The sequence below is a fragment of the Chenopodium album genome, chromosome 6 (genome assembly GCF_948465745.1).
Source record: "Chenopodium album chromosome 6, dcCheAlbu1.1, whole genome shotgun sequence".
Taxonomy (NCBI): Eukaryota; Viridiplantae; Streptophyta; class Magnoliopsida; order Caryophyllales; family Amaranthaceae; genus Chenopodium; species Chenopodium album.
The window spans coordinates 9,706,041-9,729,481 of NC_137839.1; the positions used below are offsets into that span (position 1 = coordinate 9,706,041).

The 23,441-nt window shown below is 33.5% G+C and overlaps 1 protein-coding gene across 1 annotated transcript; it reads right to left on the reverse strand.

Moving 5' to 3' along the window:
- Positions 1-17,012: 17,012 nt before the first annotated feature.
- Positions 17,013-18,590, reverse strand: LOC145636646 (uncharacterized). The gene has a single exon (XM_081688212.1). The coding sequence runs from the start codon at positions 18,588-18,590 to the stop codon at positions 17,013-17,015; it is 1,578 nt and encodes a 525-aa protein (XP_081544338.1).
- Positions 18,591-23,441: the final 4,851 nt, after the last annotated feature.

Below are 23,441 nucleotides of genomic sequence, written 5' to 3' on the forward strand. Positions count from 1 at the left end.
TTTACAGCAATACTAACTTACTTTAAAACCTTCAAAATCCAAATCAAACAACACTTTAAAACCTTCCCTTTAGTTAAAATTAAAGGCTTATATATAGTTCTTTAAATTTTCTTCATAAAAACCTTAAAATACACTCTTATACATGAGATTACAGCAAGTTCAAAGTCTAATAAAAATCTGAAAATTATATAAAAACCCCTAAAAATCTCCCTTTTTAATGGGTGATTAAACCCTCTTTATAAAACATTAAAAGTAGTACTTAGAAACTATTTCCAACACTTAAAACTTCAATAAAAACATATATTTATGTTTAATTAACTTTAAACATAATTAATTTTATTAATCAAACTCAAGGATAATATTTTAAGTAAAAAAAAACTTCGTTAAAATCAAAAACTGCCCGAAAATCATATTTAGACGCTGAATTTGGCCACGAGAGGGTGGTGCTCACTACCAAAGGTAGTGAGTCTTTCTTAAAACGTTGTTTCCACATGGAAAACACTATTTTTTCATCAAAATCGGATGAGTTCAGAATCTGATCGGGATTAAAACGGGATTAATATTAACGAACGAAAGTCTAAAAACTAAAACACGAATTTACATGTTCAAAATAATCTGGAATTAAGTTAAACTAATCATTAGTTATAATCACCAAAATTTCAAAACATCATTACTATAAAAGCCCTAAATCAATTGTTCATAAAAACCCTAAAATCATGATTTTCAATAATTAAAAACCCTAGGTTATAAAATTTACAAAATCTGAAAATTATTATACTTATAAAATCTGAAATTATAAAGTTTAGTCATCAAAATACAACTTGATACTAATTAAATTACTTTCAAACAATAAAATCAAAATCCATAAATCAATAATTATAATTATACAAATTAATAAAACAAAGGAGAGAGAAAATAAGACTAACCTTTTGGTGTGAGAAATTTTTGGGGATTAATGGGGTATTTATAGGAGAGAATGTTGTAGGGTAAGTAAGAAGATTGGGCCTCATAAAATTATTGGGCCAATTAGGTAAATGAAATGGACTAGGCTTTGTTTGTATGATCATGAATTGTAGAACATAGGTTCATAAAATAGTTTGTGCTAAAATAATTTTTGACCAATATTAATAATTTGAAACTTTTGTAATTAAATTCCGGAAAAGTACAAATAAATATTATAAATAAAATAAAATTTCATTTATAAAATATTTAAAAATACGGGGGATTACAGAAGGCATGCTCTCTGGGGTGTTAAGGTAGTTTGATTGTTACCCCTAGGTGAGGGAGGAGTGAGTGAAGGTGAGAAGAGGACATGCTCTCCGGGGTGTTAAGGTAGTTTGATTGTTACCCCTAGGTGAGGGAGGAGTGAGCGAAGGTGAGAAGAGGGCATGCTCTCCGGGGTATTGCTACCCCTAGCTCTCGGCATTTCTGAAGTCCGAGAACTTTTGTACCCTAGCCGGAGGAACTTTGAGAATAAAAACCCAAGAGACTTTGTACCCCGGGCGGAAGTGCTTTGACAACAAAACCAAGTGCTTCATACCCCTAGGCTGAGGTACTTTTGAGAACAAAACCAAGTGCTTTATACCCCTAGGCAGAGGTACCTTGAGAAATAAACCAAATGCTTTAACCCCCAGACGGAGGTATCTTGAGAAATAAACCAAGTATTATATACCCCTAGGCGGAGGTATCTTGAGAAATAAACCAAGTATTGTACACCCTTATGCGGAGGTATCTTGAGAAATAAACCAAGTGTCCTATACCCCCAGGCGGAGGTATCTTGAGAAATAAACCAAGTATTGTACACCCTTAGGCGGAGGTATCTTGAGAAATAAAACAAGTGTCCTATACCCCCAGGAGGTAAAACTTTGAGAAATAAAAAGTCAAGAAGCTTTATACCCCAAGTCGAGGTACTCTTTCAAAATAACCCCAAGAACTTTATACCTCGGGCGGAGGGAGGCGATGTTGAGAGAGTGATTGAATAGCCCGAGAGGAGGGAGGCCAAGATGAGAGAGTGATGAATAGGCCAAGCGGATAGAGGCCAAGCTGAGAGAGTGACTTAATAGGCCGAGCGGAGGGAGGCCAAGTTGAGAGAGTGATTGAATAGGCCGAGCGGAGGGAGGCCAAGCTGAGAGAGTGATGAATAGGCCAAGCGGATAGAGGTCAAGTTGAGAGAGTGATTGAATAGGTCGAGCGAATGGAGGCCTAGATGAGAGAATAAATCAATAGGCCGAGTGGAGGGATTAAAGAGCCAACTTTAGGCTGGGAGATGCCGATGGGCTTGACTTGTCATGTTGAGGTCTCCTCTAGGCCGAGGGCCTAGCTTCAAGTATCAAGAGCGTGCTCGAGCTGGGTCTATTAGCCAAGATCTCGACATGCATTCTCTTTGCTAAAAATTACCCAAGGTTGAGGGGTGATATAGATAAGCCGGGAGCTGAGCCTTAGATAGCGACGCTGAGAGCCTGGGGTATGCCTTGTTTTTGAGTTTGTCACAAACCCAAGATAATTATTTTTCTCCTAATTGAAGCTTGATGATTATTTCTAACTTTTGAATTTTGTTGATGTCGTAGAAGCTAGTCCCCGGGGTGTGCTTGATGAGAGGTATGCTATTCCAATCATAGGGATAGGCTAGGGACGGAGAAGTACATTATCCCCAATCTTGAGATAGATTGAGGGCTAAACGAGCCTCTTGTTATATATGTATGAGAGCTAGACTATCCCAACTTTTAGGATAGGCCGAGGAGAAGTACATTATCCCAAATCTTGAGATAGGTTGAGGGCTAAACGAGCCCCTTGTTATATATGTATGAGAGCTAGGCTATCCCAACTTTTAGGATAGGCCAAGGAGAAGTACGTTATCCCAAATCTTGAGATAGTTTGAGGGCTAAACGAGCCCCTTATTTTATATGTATGAGATGTAGGTTATCCCAACTTTTGGGATAGGCCGAGGGTTGAACGAACCCTAAGTTTTAGATGTATAAGAGGTAGGCTATCCCAACTTTTGGGATAGGATGAGGGGCTAATGGAGCCCAAAGTTAAAGATGTATGAGAGCTGGGGTATCCCATCTTTTAGGATAGGCCGAGGGCTAAACGAGCCATTTGTTATTTAAGCGATTCGCCAGGACACTATCTTAAACATTGAGTATAAGCTAGCATATTGCCCCAAATATTGGAACAAACTTGTTATTGATAACGTTAGTTAGCGACCCGGGGTGTCTTGTATGAAGGAAGGCCCGGTGCTTTTTGAGAAGATAATGAATTCCTGAGATTTTAGAGCTTTAGGCAGCTATGTAGATAACCAACTCAAAAAATGAAAATGGTGGACTATAAAAAGAAATATCTTCTAGTATAAGCTCTTATTGCCCCTAGGGCATCATTGTCATTTGAGAAGTTGCTCAGACACAGCGTCTTAAGTCCGCATTCCAAGCATATCGGTTGCAGGCTCCACCTTGCAGATATTCATGATAGATGGGGGAGGATAACTGAGGACCTTTCTATTTGGAACTTGTGAGTGGAAGACCCTCGAGTGAATGACCTCCTCGCTCTTGTAAAGTTCATCTTCAAGAGGGATGCTTGCACCTTAGAATTACCCTTAGCTAGGCATGTTAAGTCGGCTTGGCATGCCGAGGGCTTGATAGAAGCATATCCCTCGGCTAGGCATGTCAAGGGGATGATAGAAGCATAGCCCTCAGCTAGGCATGCCAAGGAGACGATAGAGGCATAGCCCTCGACAAGGCATGCCGAGGAGGTTGATAGAAGAATAGCCCCCGGCTAAGCATGCTGAGAAGATAATGGAAGCATAACCTTCAACGGGGATTGAAAGAAGCATATCCCTAGGCTAGACATGCCGAGGAGATGGTAGAGGCATAGCCCTCGGCTAGGCATGCCGAGAAAGCCGAGAAGACGATAGAAGCATAACCCTCAACTAGGCATGCCGAGATGGTTAATAGAAGCATATCCCCCGACTAGGCATATCGAGGAGATGATAGCTAGAGGAATAGCCCTCGGCTAGGTATGCCGAGGCGGTTGATAAAAACATGGCCTTCGGCTAGGTATGCTAAGGGAGTAGCCAGGCAAGCCGAGGGGATATGCTGGCAGGCCGAGGGGGTAGCCAAGCAGGCCTAGGGGGTATGCTGGTAGGCCGAGGGGGTAGCCAGGCAGGCCGAGAGGGTATGCTGGCAAGCCGAGGGGGTACCCAGGCAAGCCGAGGGGGTTTGCTGATATGCCCAGGGGGTAGCCCCGGCAGGCCGAGGGGGTATGCTGGCAGGCCGAGGGGGTATGCTGGCAGGCCGAGGGGGTATGCTGATATGCCCAGGGGGTAGCCAGGCAGGCCGAGGGGGTAGCCAGGCAAGCCGAGGGCCTTGATGTTCGGTGGGGCATGCCGAGAGCCTAATGTAGACTGGCTGGGGGCTCGGCTTGCCAATGATTCTTGAATTGTTCATTTCATTTGAGTGAGTTGTAAAATGATGAGAGCTTAGCTTGTATAAGGGTTTGCCTCTAATATTTTCCTCGACTTCATGCTTATGCCAAGCTGAGAGATTCGGAGCTTCTCTAGTAGCATCTTGATATGTGCTGCGGGGACGCCTAGTGTTCGCCATGACTTTTTGTTAGCAATCCCCACAAACGGCGCCACCTGTTTCTGGAAACAGAATGCTCCTGGGAGTCTTAGGGTAATAAGGGTAATCAAGATGTCCTAGAGCTATGTTCAATGATTGTCCGAATGTCCCTCAGCTATGCCTTGCTGTCTGAGAAAAAAGGTTAACTGCCCCGGGGGTGTGACCCGGGAAAGCCCCTCCGATGCTTAAGTCAGCGAATGTACTTTCTAGAGAGAGAAAGTAGAGAGAGAAAGTAGAGAGAGAAGATTAGAGGATTAGGAAAAAGTTACCATCATCAATGATTGGAGAGCTATTTATAGATGTACTTTCAGGTGACAAGAGTTGTACTTAATTGGACAGATTAGGGGTAAATCCGTACTTTGCTCTGACTAATGATGGGCTGGATCATGGAGGGGTATTTTCGTAATTCCAGGTCACTGGGCTTAGGACAATGGACTGGGCCCAAACAATTTCAATCCAAAAATACGACATAAAAATCCATACTACAATAGTACTTAAAAATTCAATCTTACAAGTTGAAAGTACGTACTCCAAATAAATAACATGTTACAAACAAATGGTACTATAAAATTATTACATTAAATTAACTTTATGAATTTTTACTTAATTGATAAGCTTTGTAGGAAAATATTAAAATTGGTTTCATAAATATAGTATAAATAGAAACAAGAATTATTAAAAAATTATACAAAGTACAATATATATATATATATATATATATATATATATATATATATATATATATATATATATATATATATAACTTAAGAGACCTGTTATTTAATATAACAGGTCTCTTTAAGGGAAAAAAAAAAAACAACACAATACATATTTAAATTCAATGTCAGCAGAAAAGAGACCGGTTATCTAAATAACATGTCTCTTTGATATTTTAAAAAAAAATGTAGGCGGCAGCAAAGAAACCACCTATCTATAATAGGCGGTCTTTTTAATAAATAATTTTTTTTTCCTGGTGAGTCATAACATGATTGGCCCCTGCGCACAATGTAGCTATGTCTTTAGGAAGAGATTTTAAAATTGGCACTGATGTTCTACAGCTAATCGCTTAGTATTTTATTATAAGATTTATAACTATGCGAAGAATTTTATTTGTTGGAAGTTCACTAACCGTGCGAGGTTCTAAATTTTAGTAGAGTTAACTTAGGTTTAGTGAGGAGCGACGAATGTTATTAAGTTTGAGAAATTTTATAACATTCGTCGCTCCATTTAGTAACATTTGTCGCTCCTCACTATTAAGATTAAAAAAAATAAAAATTAAAAAAAAAAAATAAATAAATAAAAAATAAATAAATAAATATTGTTAGACATATGAGATATCGAAAAATATATGCGTGATATATTTTTCGTACATATCATTATTTTAGGAGAATAATATATAAAGTATATATGTGTTAAGATATTATTGAGTGAATATATCATTAGGATATATAGTTATGCTAGTATATCATTAATCACAAATTTTTGTATGTGGCTTGCCACACGGTGTGGCCAGCCACAATTTTTTTTTTTTTTTTTTTTTTTTAAATACCACAACTCTTCTCTCTCCTTTTTTCTTAGCTTCTTCTTCAAGTCAAATCACACATCACCAACAACCATATCTCTACTCCACCCATTTTCTCTCTCCTCTTTTCTTAGCTTCTATTTCAAGTCAAACCACACATCACCAACAACCATATCTCTACTCTACCCATTTTCTCTCTCCTCTTTGCTAAATTGCTACAATTAAAGCCCGAAATTGTAGAAATTGGGTGTCAAATTGTTGTGAAAAATTGTGATTAATTATCCTTAAGATCATGAACAACATTTGAAGTAGTGAAATCGATGAGAACCAAAGAAATTTGAGCTCCTTTTCTTCGTGGAATCTCAAATCGAACATTCGACGTAAAAATTGTAGGGTGTTACTAGTTTGGTCAGGGGTTACTAGTTTGGTCAGGGGTTACTTGTAGGGTGTTACTAGTTTGATCAGGGGTTACATGTAGGGTGTTACTAGTTTGGTCAGGGGTTACTTGTAGGGTGTTACTGGTTTTGGTCAGGGGTTACTTGTTGGGTGTTACTGGTTTTGGTCAGGGATTAGGTTACTTGTAGGGTGTTACTGGTTTGGTCAGGGGTTACTTGTAGGGTGTTACTGGTTTTGGTGTTACTGGTTTTGGTCGGGGGTTACTTGTAGGGTGTTACTGGTTTTGGTCGGGGGTTACTTGTAGGGTGTTACTGGTTTGGTATGGGGCCTACAAGCAACCCTTTTTTTTTTTTTTTAAACCAACCTACAAGCAACCCTTGAATAAGTAACAAGTAACCATTGAATACGTAATTCATACAAGTAACCTTTGAATTAACTCATATAAGTAACCCTTGAATAAGCAACTCATACAAGTAACCCTTGAATTAACCCATACAAGTAACCCCTAGAAAAAAAAAGTACCCTTGAAAAAAAAATATAAGTAACTCTTGAAAAAAAAAATACAAGTAACCCCTGAAAATACAAGTAACCCTTGAATAACTAATCCATACAATTAACCCCTGAAAAAAAAAATACAAGTAACCCCTTGTAGGGAATAATTTCAAGCCTTTAAAATCTCACTAGCTTGAACCCCACTGTGATCATACACTAAAGTACGGTGGCGTCCAAAAGGGAAGAAGATAGAGCAAAAGAGTCGCCAACAAGTTTTTAAGGAACTTGTAAACCGTTCACGAGGTGAAGGTTACACCCCTTAACGATCCAAGAGATCGTCAACTCCATAAGGTCATGAACCAAATAAGGGTTCGGGGATGATGGTACAAATCCAACCTAAAAGAGATTGAACCTGCCCTAATAATAGGCCTCTACTTTATTCTGCTCGTATTCATGTGCGCTTTCTGATTAACATACAATCAATAGGATTAACCCTAAACCTGTTTAATCTATGTTGGTTGAATATTAATGCACAAATAAATCTATTATTGGCGATCACTTGAATTATAATCACAATTAACCCTAAACAAGATTATTAATTATCTTATTAAGCATGATTGCAAATACAAATTCCCTTTAAACATGCAATAAAAGGTGTGATCAAACAATAAATAATAAGCATCAAGCAACATAATAATAATCATGATAATAATAATAATCATCATAATAAAATAATCATAATAACCATAAATTATAACAATTATAATCATAATCATGTTCATGTTAATATTAAAGCATAATAGAAATAGCAAGATCCTAGGCATGATACTAACAAGATTAATAACAAACCCTAGCATGTCACTAAACAATAAAAATCAAATCTTTAGCCCTAACATGATACTAACATGAATTAATATTAGGAAGAACATAGGAAGCATCGTACTTTTAATCATACTTGATATTAAATTTACCCTAAACATGATACTAGGAATATCATAATAACAATGTAAACATGATTTCTACATCATAATATCAATAAATCAATTAAAGTACTTACTTTGATGCCTCGTACCTCTTTCTAATAACAAAATACACACGTTAGTAACTTAAAGGAAAATAATAATCAAAACAATTAAATTAAATAATTGAAAGAGAGATTTGGGACCAAACCCTCAGAAATTAAAACCTTTCACGTCTAGGGCGAAGGCAACTTCGAATATGGCTAGGTGTTTCTAGATCTAATGAATGCGGAATTTTGTATTTGAGAAAAGGCTAGTTTAGAAAAAGAGAGAGAGAGAATAATCAAGAAAATCTTGATGAGAGTTGGTTATCGAAAAAGGGGAGATATGACCTCTATTTATGGGAAAAAAGAGGGTCGAAGAATTAAGAAAAGAATCCAAATTCGAATCGAAATAAAACTCGTAGACAGCAGTTTTTGCGGATTTTGTTTTTATCATATCTTTTGATCCAGGAATCGGAATAAGATGAATAAGATGTCGTTGGAAAGATCTTGAAGTCTACTTTCTAACCTTATTGGAATCAGATTAAAATATGTTGTAGAATAAAAGATATGAACGAAATAGTGAGACAGTGTCAGTTTTGGATAGAGTTTGATATCTTATTCATATCTTTTCCGTTATAGCTCGGATTTAATATTATAATATATCATTGGAAAGATAATTTCAAGATCTATCCAACCATATAAAATTTGGATAAAAAATATGAGGAACGAAAATAATATCTGACTGTCTTTGAACATATTTAAATCCGAATATAATTAGGACTTTAAAAAAGGAAAGTTTTATAAAAAAGGAAAGTTTATATTTAAATCAAATTCCTTAATCTTATCTTTTCAAAAAAGGATAATTAAGATATTTTAGAAACATATAGAAGATTCTAATCAATCCTAATTAGTTTAGGAATAGGATTAAACCTTTGGACCCTCCTCATGATCATTGGGTCGTAGGTAAAATCCGGTTTGGGCCCAGTTTAGTATTTTGGCCATAACTTCCTCATTATCCATCGGAATTGGGCTTATAATATATCGTTGGAAAGGTCTTTTCAAGCCCCATCCAACTACATCATTATTGGACCCTTATCCAATTGGTCTTGACTACACTCTAGTGCAGCTAAGATAGCTACAACAAGTGAAGTCTAAAACGCGCGGCCCAAATAAAAAATGAACATTTAGTTGAAAAATATGAACATGAAAAAAATGAACATATAAAAACAAAAAATGAACACGTAAAACAAATGAAAATTTAATACTAAAAAGTGAACATGTTACAAGGAAATGATAATTTATTAAAAATGAATCTAATCATCATATAATCATAAATTTGCTAGACCAGGACCTTAAAAATGAACATTTAGTTAGAAAAATGAACACATAAAAAAAAAGAATATTCAGTAATAAAATTGAACATTCAGTAATAAAAAGTGAACATGTCAAAAAAAAAGAAATGAACATTTAGTATATTAGAAATGAACCTTTATCATACAACCGTAAAATTGGGATCATATACATTGGAAATTCTCCAACTTAAAGGCAAATTCATTGTACATATCATATACTTTTTCATCACTTCTTAGTTGTTTCTTCACTAATTCAGAGTCTTTGTCTTCTACAAATACAATTAATCTGTACTCACTAAAATATAACAAATAATCAGAATTTTCATAATCATCACAAAATATCTTCATAATAATTATTTAGAATGTTTATAATATATAATCATCAATACAATACTTAAAAATATAAATAATATTCACTCTATATGTCATATGTGTTCATAATCAATAACAGATATGTTCGTAAAGAATAACGAAAGTATATATTCATAATAAATTGTTCAGATTTTCAACATAAATGTTCAGATAGTTTAACTTTCAACGTATTATATTTTACTTTCAACCTAATAAAAATGAACATTTAGTATTAAAAAATGAACACTTATAAAATGAATATGTAACAAAAAGTTATGAACATTTAAGATATTAAAATGAACATGATTTTCATAAAGGTTCAAATTCATTGTACATAATTATTAATGAAAAATAAAGATAAAATAAATTGTCGAAATATGTTCATTTTTTATGTATTTAATATTCATTTTCGGTGTACTAAATGCTCATTTTGTAAAAGATGTTCATTTTAAATTCCTACGTATTCAGTTTTTTTTACAGAAATTATATTCAAGATCGATTGTAATTATTGAAACTCTAAAAAATTGATTATAAACCTTAAATCTAATCTTGATTCATCATAGAGAAAATAATTATTGATTTGTAACATGATTAGAAATCAAAAGAAAAAAAATCAAAAGAGAGAGAGAAAGATAGGGGAGAGAGAAAATAACTACAAATTAAGTAATACAATTGATATTCATTAACAATTAAGCAATTTAATTGATATTCATCACAAACTCATAATAATTTCAAATAATCAAACAATAAATCATCATGCATGATCAACGAAATCATACAAAATACAATTACAAATTGATAAAATCTAACCTCCATTGTTTTCTTTGACCTCAACTTTCTCTCTCCTCTATTTTTTTCTTTCCTCTTTGATAAAGCCAAATGATTGAATCTGAAACTCATAGATTTAGAAAGAAAGGAGTATACCCATCAAAACACGAATTACTAACTCAAAATTTTATATAAAGAAGAAGAAAACTTTAAAGATTGAAGGGAAGTGAGGTAAAGAGGAAAGAGAAAATTTTAAATTGAGAAGAAAACTGAAGAGAGAGAAAAATAATAGAGCTTAGGAAGAAGAAGAAAGAAAATTAAGATATAGGGAAGAAAAAAAAAACGTATGTTCATTTTAACGTACTATATGTTCATATTTATTGCTGTTGCAGCTAGCTTGGTTGCACTAGAATGCAGCCAAGAATTTGTAACCCTTATCATGGACCAAACTAAACTGGAATGGACGTTTTCATAAAATAGAGTGGGTTTTCGAAAACAGAAAGAAAGAATTTTTAACAAAAACTAATCGCAACACTAGACTTTTCACACTTTCACCTCATTCGATTATAGTTCGACGTGAAAGGTATTCATCACTGGGTTTGGTTTTGGGGAGACACAAATGGGTGTCTACACCCCTGAAAAAAAAAAATACAAGTAACTCCTGAAAAAAAAAATACAAGTAATCTCTGAAAAAAAAATTACAAGTAACTCTTGAAAAAAAATATACAAGTAACCCCTGAAAAATACAAGTAACCTTGATAAAACCAGTAACCCCGTTATGCGCGTAAACAGTAACCCCTTTATAAGCAACATATCCCTTAATTTCTACATCAAATCAAGAAGTGCTTGGCTGCTACCGTTTTAACCATAACTATACTTTCAGGCCAAGCTAGATCTAGAGCTATTTTCATATGCTTGCATATCGGCTAAAGTCTGAGCTCTTTTGGCTGACGAATACTCAATAGTAGCTCCTACTTAAGTTCTTTCCTGACTGATGACTTTGGCCTTGTTTGGCAAATGGCGGTTGGCTGTTGGCTGGTTCACTTGGCTTGTTTGATTAGCTGGAATGTTTGACTGTTTATAATGGCTTTTGAAATTGGTTGTTTAAGCTGACTGTTTATAAAAGTGTTTGGTAAATTAATTGTTGGTTGTTGGCTGTTTATTAGATAATTTGGGGGCCAACAAGCCAAAAGCCAACAAAAAAGCTACTCAAAGCAGCTTTTTCATTTTGGCTTAAAAGCCAGCTTTTTCGCTGACTAAAAAGCCAATTACCAAACATATTTTTTGGTTGTTTGACCACCTAAAAAAGCCAAAAGCCAAAAGATAACCAAAAAGCCATTAAAAAGCCAATTACCAAACATGGCTTTTCTTTTTTTCCTAACCTACGAGGTCTCTGATTTCTTTTTTTTTTTAGCAGAATCATGGCCGGCCGAGGTAAGCTTTACAATCATGAGTTAACAATCTCTTGCTTTTTACTTTTCCTCGCATCACCAACCAATGGCTCCATCACCACATTCAAACCTCATCATTATTTACGTTGGAAAAATCACCGTCGTATCGATATTCAGAGTTTTTTGACCAAGAATAAGTTTCTAAACCGACAAGTCTTTCACAACGGGGAACTGGAAAACCATGTTCCCACATTTACGCTTCTCTCCCATTCGAACCGGCAAATTAGCCCTGTTAACAAGATCAATGACTCCACCCTTATAACTGACCAAGGGGCGAAAGACCTATTCCAAGCTCTAATCTTCTCATAAAACTTTTAAAAATTCTAAGCATAAAATAACTATAATGTCTGAGAACTTTATGTATCCACCAATATCCGCCTAACTTTCATGTTGGGCCTGCGTACACACAATAATTGTATGTGTAGTCTTTTCCCCTAAATAATTCAAATTAACCCACCTAAGTTGAAACAAATCGTAAATCTAATAAAGCGCTATGCCGAATCAGAATAAAGTAATTAGAATTAACAATAGCATAATGAAGACATATTATTGATGCTTAAAATAATGAATTTCACTAATATAAGGCAAAAATGAAGATTCTCATATAGAAATGTACAACATGTTATTGTTCATGCATGAAATAATTTTTCTTTTGGAAACAAAACTTGAAATAATTCTTTTTAAAAATAAATAATAAATAAATAAATCTCTTATTCTATTTCTTTTAAATATAGGAAAATTGCTTGAAAATAATCCCAACTATTTGCAATAGGTATAAAATAATGCGACATCAGTTATTTGCTTTCAGCAGTACCACCTTTTGTTGTATATGTGCAAAATGGTATGTCGGCCATCGGATAAGGTATTTTGAGGAATATTTCCTCTATAATCATTATTATATTATTATTGATATATTTATTATAAATTTTTTTTCCAAAAAAAATACATAACTCCATTTTTACTTACAATAACACACTACTTTGACAAGACATTCATTTTAAGAGAGATATTACACTAGATAAACGGTCAAATTAATTAAAAAAAAATTTACCGCCAATAATAAGAAAGTGTTGTTTAAAAAAATGTTAAATCACTACGATTTAAATTTATAGTATAATTTGCTAGCTTACGTAGTCTAATCACTTTTTCAAATAGCTTAGTATGTAAAAAAAAAAAAAAAAAAGGTGTGCTGGAAGTACCAAAAAAATGAATAAAATATTGTGTTAATTTTGGTTTTTATAATATTTTCTGAAACAAATTATATGAATATTAACAATGCATTAAAATACCCTAATTACTTTTACTTGATAGTAGAAATTTTTTTCCTTAAAATATTAATTTACTTGTCTAACAAAGTGGTGGGGCATTATTAATAAGGTTGCCCTCCAAAAGGGGTTCCGAGGACGGGTTGGGATGGAGCAAGGGGTGCTAGCGGTTGGGCTACCGATGGTTTGGTTGTCGACAGGGTTAGGTTGTAGATTTTTTTTTTTATTTTTTAATTCTTCTTTTAATTTTTTTTTTTTTTTTAAAAAAAAAAAAAAAAAAAAACTATATATCAATGACACATGTAGGTGGTGAGCCCACAATATAATCATAGAATCGCTAGCCCACAATTTTAAAAATGAATACTTTGAAAAAAAAAATTATAAACACGTAAAAAATGAACATTTAGTAATATAAAATGAACATTTAGTAATAATATTAAAATAATTGATGTAAAATAAGGTAACAATACTTGACATTAATATCAACGACTATTTCACCAAATGCCATTAAATACTTAAAAAAAATTCACCAAATGACATCAAGGTTTTCAAAATTCACCAAATGTCATCAAGCTTTTAAAAAATTCACCAAATGCCATTAATGACTAACGGCTGTTAACTCCGTGGCCGTTAGTCATTAAGATTATTAAATCTTGACACGTGTCATAAAATGATCGGTTCATTTTAATTATTTATTTTAATTAATATTAATTAATAAAAATAACAATTTTTTTTCTTCATTTTCATGGCAAAAATTACTCGGGTATAGTTTTGGGAGTCATTTTGACCCTCTATGGGAAAAAATATTTCTATTAGCATGGAAAAAATATTTCGATTAGCGTGTCAATATTTTTTAACCATCAAAATTGATCGGGTAAGGTTTTGGGGGTCATTTTGACCCTCTATGGGCACAAATTAAGCTCAAATTGACAAAAAAATAATGTAAATGCTCCGTTTGTGTGTTGAAAAATATTTTGATTAGCGTGTCATTATTTTTTAACCATCAACATTGACCGGGTAAGATTTTGGGGGTCATTTTGATCCTTTATGGTAACAAATTAAGCTTGGAATTGACTAATAAATAACATATATGCCTCGTTTTGTATGTCAATACCGTAATTTTTTCGGAAAAAAATGCAAAACGGAGTATTTATGTTTTTTTTAGCCAATTTTGAGTTTAATTTGTACTCATAAAGGGTCAAAATGACCCCCAAAACCTTACCCGAACAATATTCGTCACGAAAATCGAAAAAAGTATTATTTTTATTCATTAAAATAAAAAATTATTGTGTATTAATTTTAAAAAGTAATGGCATTTGGTGAAACAATTTTCCAAGTAATGGTATTTGGTAAAATAAGAATTGCATTAACGGAAAACTAAAGTCCATATGTTATTAGTGGCACGAGGTGTCATGCATTGTATTGTTTGTCAGTGGCATTTGATGAATTTTGAAAACTTTGATGACATTTGGTGATTTTGTAAGTATTCAGTGGCATTTGGTGAAATAGTCGTAATATAAATTATTGATAACAATAATTAGTATTAATAAGAATTAATGTTAGACATATAATTTGTATCTTAGTATTATTGTTGATATCAAAACTAACCATATTGATGGTGTCCAAGTACTATAAATGTGACTAGTAGTTTAGAGGTGAGATCATCTTTCTATTCTTACTTAGACATTTAAGAGCTTTAAAAATCTTGTTTCCACTTCCTCATTTGAAGCTAGAAATGGGAAGCATTAAGTTTATAATTGCTTGTTTCATTGTGGGCTTTGTGGCAATACTTTTCCACTAAGAAATTCATATTGTCAAAGGTAGACAACTCCAAAAAAAACAACAAAAATCACAAAAGACCTCATAAATATGCAAGATGACACCTCCAATATACAACAACAGATCAAATCACTACTAAATTTCAATCTCTACCTCAGCTCAAGGCTCACTTCAAGATGGGTTTGATCTCTTAGATAACTATGGACCTAAAGTTATCAATAGATCAAGTCCTAGCCCCGGTGATGGACAATTCATAAGGGCCATTTCAAGGGTCTGATCTTTTAGATAACTATAAACCTAGAGTTACCAATTAATCAAGTCCTAGCCCCGGTGATGGAAATTCTCTAGCTAGGGACACTTCAAGGGTATGATCTGTTAGATAACTATAAACCTAGAGTTATTAGTAGATCAAGTCCCAACCCCGGTGATGGACATTCACAAGGCAACTAGGTCTCGTATGTCATTATTAAATTCCATAAAAATTTTGTACTTGCATGATTAAGCACTGCCAACATGCATTTTATCTCTATTAACTTCTTATATATGAAGTTTTTTATTATTTTATGATTTACGTTTATATTTTATCGCAAATTTCTTTAATCTCGCATTAGAAAATGTATTATGAAAATTAAATATCAATAAGGAAAAATTAACAGGAATAATCCTAACTTTTGATTATTTTATGATTTGTGTACGCCTATTGTTGACACCTGGTTGTATGACAACCTATCAACAACTATAATGTTGTTGGATTTGTCATAATGTCTACTTGTATAAATTAATTTTTTGCATAATTTTTACCAATATCTAATTAAATATTTTAATGGTCAAAGTTATGCATCGGCAAATGTCCAAACCCAAGCGTAGTTTTTAAGAAGAAAAAAAAAGGGGGTAATAACGTGCTCATTAGAATGAATTAATTTTATGGAAAATTTGCCAATTACTACCGCAAGTTAATACTACTTTGTAAATTACTACCGCAAATTTAAAAAGTTGTGAATTACTACCGCAAAAAATTTTAAAATGTTGCGATTACTACCAAACCCCCATTAAACCCAACTATAACGTCATTATATCACTTTAACCTATGATTAAAGCCCTTAACCATGACGTCATTATATCCCTAAACCATTTTCTTTTTTGGGAGGCTGGTTAAAGCCCTTAACCATGGTCAAACACGGGTTAAAGGGATAATTATGTTGGAATTAACATCAACTTCCCCAAGCTAAAGAAGAAGTGTACTTAAGAGAGCAGATTGCTCTTTCAACCGACACCAAGAGGGCCCTTTCAACCATACTCGATGAAACTATACCCACTCATGTCCTAAACACAAATACACAATACCGGCCAACATTTTTTTTTTTCTTTTTTTTCTTTCTATTCACTATAAACAGAGTAAATAAAAATGATGAGATAAATAATTACAATAGTAAAACAAATCCAAACAAATTGGAAGATGCCCCATCATGGTATCTCTTCCTAAAAAGTGGAGCTCTTTTTAAAAATTATGTCTCCATTAACAAAATGTAAATTGTAATTCCCTTTAATTGCAATTTCCTTTTCCCCACCAAAAAAAGGGAGAAAATGACCTCATATCACCCTTCTTGTTATTGCCTTGCATTCTATAACCTTTCGTAGATATCCGTGAAATATATAGCTCATCAAGTCGGAATCTCATCTTGATTCAGCCTAGATATATGCTGATCTAAATCAAAAGTCGACATGACTCATGATTTCCTCTATTAAATTACAGTAAACTACAATATATAAAACTTTTTATAGACATCAAAACTCTAATTTCGGATACAGTAAAACGGACCAAAATTAGACCCTAGCCTCAAACTTATATACTAACTAATTCAACAATCCAAATCCACACCATATGTAACACACCCTTTTTAGTTTCCACCTAATAATAGCAATAGAAATAATTAAGCACCAAGTTGGTGGAGAGGTATTAGTAGTGACAAGTGAGCGTGAAGCGTGGGATTAATATTGGGCCAAAAATAAAAGTGGGCCCTTAAAAAGTGGGCCCATTACCAGCCTTGTTGAGTTTCTCTCTCCAAGAATTAAGCTTCTCAAGCCTCCACCCATCATGATGCCTTGCAATGAACGAGTCAGCCTTCACATTCAAATCTGGACTCGGACACGTCACCGAACTCACTCTCTCTCCAACTCCACCGTTCATCTCACTCATCGCTTCATCTCCACCGATGATCTCCGGCCTTACCTTATACGGCGGCGGAGGCGGTGGTGGAGGCACTCCGGTATCTCTCCTCGCCGGTAATGGCGGTTTTCCGGCGGAGTTCGCCGGTTTTTGCCGAATCGGTGGTGGTGGAGGTTTAGGTATGGAGGAAAACGAGTGAATCTTCTTAGTTTTGCTCCCTTTTTTGAACCAGCTTTTGAAAGCAGATGACGGATGCGGTGGTAAAGGCGGAGGAGGAGGCGGCGGTGACGGCGGAGGAAAGAATTGCGATCGATTTTCCGATGAAAAATCTTCGAAATTTCTGGTTGGTTTCTGCGATTTTTGTCGTCGTTTTCGCTTGCGTTGACTGTAGAGATGAACAATTGCTGTTGCGATCTCCTTCGTTGCGTTCATTCGCTTTCGCGAGCTTCTCCTCTTCTCCTCCCGTCCACGTGGCAGAGGCGGCGGTGGAGGAGGTGGTGGCGGAGATGGCGGAACCTGCTCTCTTCGAGGAATCGTCTGGAATGTTCGTCTCTGCTTCGCCGGAGGCGGCGGCGGTGGCGGAGGAGGAGACGGAGCTGGTGGATTTCGCGGCGGTGTTTGCGGCGGAGAGAATGTCGGCGATTGTGATTCTCCTCTATTTTGTAGTTCAGAACTATCGACTCCGATATCCTTCACCGGAGTTTTTTCGAATTCCGGCGGTGACATTGTAGCCTCAGCAAGGTGAGGTTTATACTCTTCATCTTTAGGATAAAATCTACTGATGTCGAGATCATCGAAAAACCGGAACTGGGTATTCTTGGTATTATTATGATTATCATTATTGTTAGTATACTTCATGTAAGGATCAGAGCTAACTGTGCGGCGTAACCGGGAGATGCCGGTATCCGGTTGAGGAGTGTTTGTAGGAGAGGTAGTGATCCTCTGCTGCTGCGAGTACTCGAACCATTGTGGTACGTTTGTTGATGAATGATTGTAGTTGTGCATCATTGTTTTACTCCTTCGTAGTGAACCAGTAGCAGTACTAGTAGTCGTACTAGTACTACGAGTTTGTCTGGGATGTTGTTGGACATGTTCATCACGTTCAATTGTTGTGACGGATGATGGATCGTCGTTTCGTTTGGCGAAAATCCCACATAAGATAGCAAAGAGGACTAGAGTTATGTTGAGCAAGTCCCAACTCTTTTTGACTGATATAGATTTCTGATTTTGAGTATTATTGGTGTTGTTTGTTATCGGTAGAATTTTGTGTATGCTAGGGATAATTATGAAGACGGTGAAGAGGAGGGCGATGGAGGGTAGGAGAATGATGAGTAGAGATGAGTTTAGTATCGGAGACGATGATCGATGTCGGTTCCGCCGTGTTAAGGTGGCTGGTGGTTGCCAAAATGGTGGGATGTCACCATCTTCCATTGGGTTTTTTTTGGGGTGTTTGTTAGGGGTTTTGAGAGGTGTTTTTTTTGGTTTGAAAATTAAAGTGTGGGAAAATTGTTGCCTTTGTTTAGGAGCTTATAATACTTGGATAAGGATATTATTGCCAATCATGCAGTACTATTTTAGGTGATTTTAAAAGATTTTTTTTCTTTTATTGGTATTTAAATTTTTAACAATTATACTTCGATTAATCAAACTAAATAATGGATTGAGTGAACAAATTTTGCATGAAAATTCATATACTTTTTTATAAAAAAAAATTGAAAAGGAAAGATAGAGAAATAAAGAAGGTTATTTTAATTTGGATGTATCAATGTTCTTCAACCTCTTGTTTGGAAGCATGCAAAGTTTTAGGGGTGTACATTTTTTAATAAATGGGTAATATTAGCTGTTAAGATTGAGAAGGGTGGGTTGACAGGTCCTTATCCATATTAATCTTTAATGCAAATACTATATTACAATTTACAAGTATCAATTTTATTATGTCTTCTATTGTGTTTTTATATTTATATTTTTTTGCTTGCTTAAGCATTTCTTGGAAATACAGGAACCATTGAATTAGGCCTGTAATTAGGCTGTCTAATTGTGCAGGTATAGCTTGAATAATTGCAGTAGGAATTATCTATATTTCAGTTTTCCTCTCTTTTATATTAGGTGTTTTTGGAATTTTAGGAATTATCAATTGAATTATTGATGCCACTTTACGTTTTTTGGATGTCCAAGTCTTTATAACCGTAGTTCATAATGAGAAGTGTTGCATGAATGCATGATAAAGAAATTAAGAACAAGTCTAGTGCAAAATTAAGAGTAATACTGATGAGCTATGTTTGATAACATTTTGACTTTATTAAACGTTTTTTTAGCTCTAACACGAATACACGATTCTGTAACTTATATTTAGTTATTACTCTATAACTTAATTAGGGTTTTTTTCAAATTTCCGATCCACTATGTATTGTTAGAACACAATCAACACATCACACAATATTGCTTATTGCTTAAAATTGAGTAGTATAAAGGTAGATTAGTGTTCTTCCTTTTGGCAAGGAAGGATACACTTTACTCCATTATTGATCTTCATGACATAAGCCCAATCACCCTCAAACGCATACCAACTCTTGTAGATATATTGTTTTATGTACAAAACTAATTTTCTTGGAAGTACTTTAATCTTTAAGAAATATAATTATTTTTAAATTTAAAAAAAGAAAATTATTAAGAAAAGGAGTATGAAACTATGGATTCCTGACTGATCTCCCAATTTTAAGGTGGATAAGTGGAGACCATCAGACAAAAAAAAAATTTGGTTGTCGTACATCATACCTAGTTAAGTAGTTTTGCAATATTTCATCTCTATTTATTTTTGGAGTAACATTTTTTATTTTTCAGGTACCATAATTTGTAAAATTTGACATATAATTTTAAAGTAATGTTAGATTCATTTTCATGTGCTTTTAAGGAATTTATACTATAAAATTTTTAAATAAAATTCCATAATGGGTAAATAAGTAATTAGTCATTTAATTAGTCATAGAAAGGCAAATGATACAAATATACTTTTTTTTTTTTTTTTTTTTTTTTTTTCTATTAAATGAGATTGAGTATTACTGTATTAGTCTTTTCTATCTACTCTTTTCACTAAGAATTGTAGATAAATCTGGCCATTTTTTTTCTTTCTTCTTTGAACTTTCCTTGCTAACTTTATTAGTACAAATTAAATTAGTGAGTGACCCTAATGATGCACTAAGTTATCACTTTGTATATCATATAGCAAATAACAGAAGCACTAACCAAAAATTAAGACAAAGTAAACCTCTAATCCAAGTTGGATATATTTGAGTTAACAGTTAAGTATGAAAGTATCAGAAGATAATAAAATAATAAGACTTACAACGACTCAGTTCACTTATTGGTTTCAATTCAATTTCATAATAATCACTCATCACAAAATGTTTATAATTAATAAATTTTTTGTTACTTCTTTTGTTTTGATAGTGTACATTTGTCAATGTCAATATTATCTCAACATTACATATTTGAGATAATTATTAAAAATTGATTTTCTTCCCATTCATTAAGACACTTCAAATAAGACCCTATATACAGGAATATGTTATTTTCTTACATATCTATCTGTATAATAATTCAGGCATTAGTTTTACAAGTATTTACCACAATTTTCCAAAAACTAAAATCCTTAAATCCCATGCACTTTTTTTAATTAAAAAGAAAAAACCATTGTTGTCCTTAAAAAAATAAAAATAAGAAATTCCAACTTTGTTATTCTTCAAAACCATTCAATAACTACCTAAATTCAAATAGTTTTTAAAAAATAAAAAGTTTAATCCTATATTAAAAACAATCACCCAAAAAATATAAAAGTAGCGGGTTTAGTTGTGTCTTGTTTTTCACTAATAATGCCAAAAACAAAACAAAAATGTATGATTTTGAGATTTACTTGTATTCAGAGATATTACGAGCAACCTCGGGTTTACTATTTGTCTATTTGTGGATTTTTGGTGTTTAGAGAGCCACAAGGGCGGGGTGAGAATCGATCCCGGGATCTTTTGAAATTGGGAGGGATGCTCTAACCACTTGAGCTATCCCTCACTCTCATTTATATATATATATATGTGTATGTATATATATATATATATATATATATATATATATATATATATATATATATATATATATATATATATATATATATTTTTTGTAACCAATCTTTAGCATCTACATAATGCTGCTAATTGAATTGATTTAGGATATTATAAATAATTGCAAATTTTTTACAAACAAGAACGTAAAATAGAAATTGTTCATGAAAGAAGCAGTGGCGGATGTAGGGGGTACACATAGGTGCAGTTGTACCCCCATTCCGCAACCAAAAAAAAAAATGGTAAGAAAAGAGATCGCCTGTATAAATAGGTGATCTGTTATGTAGTTAGCCAAGGCAACGAATCAGTCGCGTGTTTTGTGTTAGCTTCAAAGTGACCTCCTATTTAAAAAACTAGCTTCTTAGGTGATATTTTAAATTGTTCAGCGCCAGATAAGTATTTTTTCGATCAAAGAGACCCGTTGTTCCAAATAAACTCTTAGATAATTTTTTTACACACGACATAATAGTTTATCAGTAATAGGACTATTGACGAAGGATGGGGTGTATCGTATACGCAAATATATACTAAAACAAACAAAAAAAGAATGATTTATGATTTATTAACTCAAAATTTAGTTAGGAAAAAATTATTGCAATCCACATGTTATTTTGTAAATTTTTTTTATCGAACTTTATTTTGTACCCCATTTCCCAAATCCTGGATCCACCACCAGAAAGAAGTTATTTGAAACTAATATTACTAAAATCCATTTATGTCATGTACTGTTCACCTTATTTACACTTATTTCAAGAAAATAAGTTCAGATAAGTTCATATTAGAGATAATAAGTTCATAAAAAAATAAGTTCAAATAAGGTTAATTAGGGTCACCCATGTTCAATTTATAACTACTCGTAAAATAAGTTCAGATAAGTTCTAATAAGTTCAGAAATGTTCAAATAAGATCAGATTAGTTTTGATAAGTAAAAAGAGATTATTATATACTTCCACTGGGTATACGGTATACCCAACTAGCCAAAGGTTAGTTTTGCTCTTCATATTAAATGAAAAACAATCATCAAAATGAGAATAAAATACTTATTATGTGGCGGATCCACTAAGGCACAAGGGGTAGCACATGCTACCCCTAAAAATTTTGGAAAAAAAAAAAGAAAAAAAAAAAAGAGTTCAAAATAACAGGTCTCTTTGAGGCTGCTATAAAAAGTAGCAACAAACCCGCCTGTTTTCCATACTAAAACAAAAGAGATTTGTTATATATAAATAGGTCTCTTAGATTATGCCTTTTTATTGAACATACTTTCCATGTTAAAAGAAAAGAGACCAGTTATACATAAAACAACAGGTCTCTTATCTTAATTTTATTTTCTTACTTATTTAATTTTTTTTATTATTGATTACTTTTACTTATATTTGTACATAAGTTTTCGTTTTTGAAGGACTCTCATTTATTAAAATTATAAAGTAATAGAATCTATCTACCAAAATGATTTAAAGGCTAATTATTAAACGATAATACTAATATATAATATAGAACTTTTTTCTAATTTTTTCCCCTTATTACTCTATGCTACCTCTATTTAGATTTCCTGGATCCGCCACTGCCTATTAGTATACAGTACACACCCGAATATATTTAACAAATTCTAAAATAAAAAGCAGGTGAATAGAACGCAAACTTACTGACCCCTTCATAGTTACTTAGCTGTTAATACTCCATATTGACCATATATATTAGATCAAGATTCAGAGTACGACAGTGATGAATATGATGATTACACACAACCATATCCTTTTGCCAAAAAAAAAAAAAAAAAAAAAAAAAAAAAAAAAAAGTCCTATATATATTTTAATTTAGGTGGGAATACTTTGAAGTTTAATGGTAGGGTAATCTGGTTGGAAATAAAGTAAACACTTTGTCAAAAGTGAGGGGAAACAAACATACAAAATGACCCTTTTTCACTGCTTGCTTTTTAAATATTGGTGGGATGTCACGCTACTCTGTTATTTCTATTTTAATTATTAATTCCTTTTTTACCATTTTCTTTAATAAATCACTTTTCTTTATTAGAGATTAAAAGTTCTTAAATGGATTAACACTTTTGATGTGAATTGCACTCTTTCATGAAATAAAGACCCTTTCTTCTGCACGGTATATCAGCATCATGTGCTCATATTATCGATCATTCTATTGATTCTTCTAGATCAAA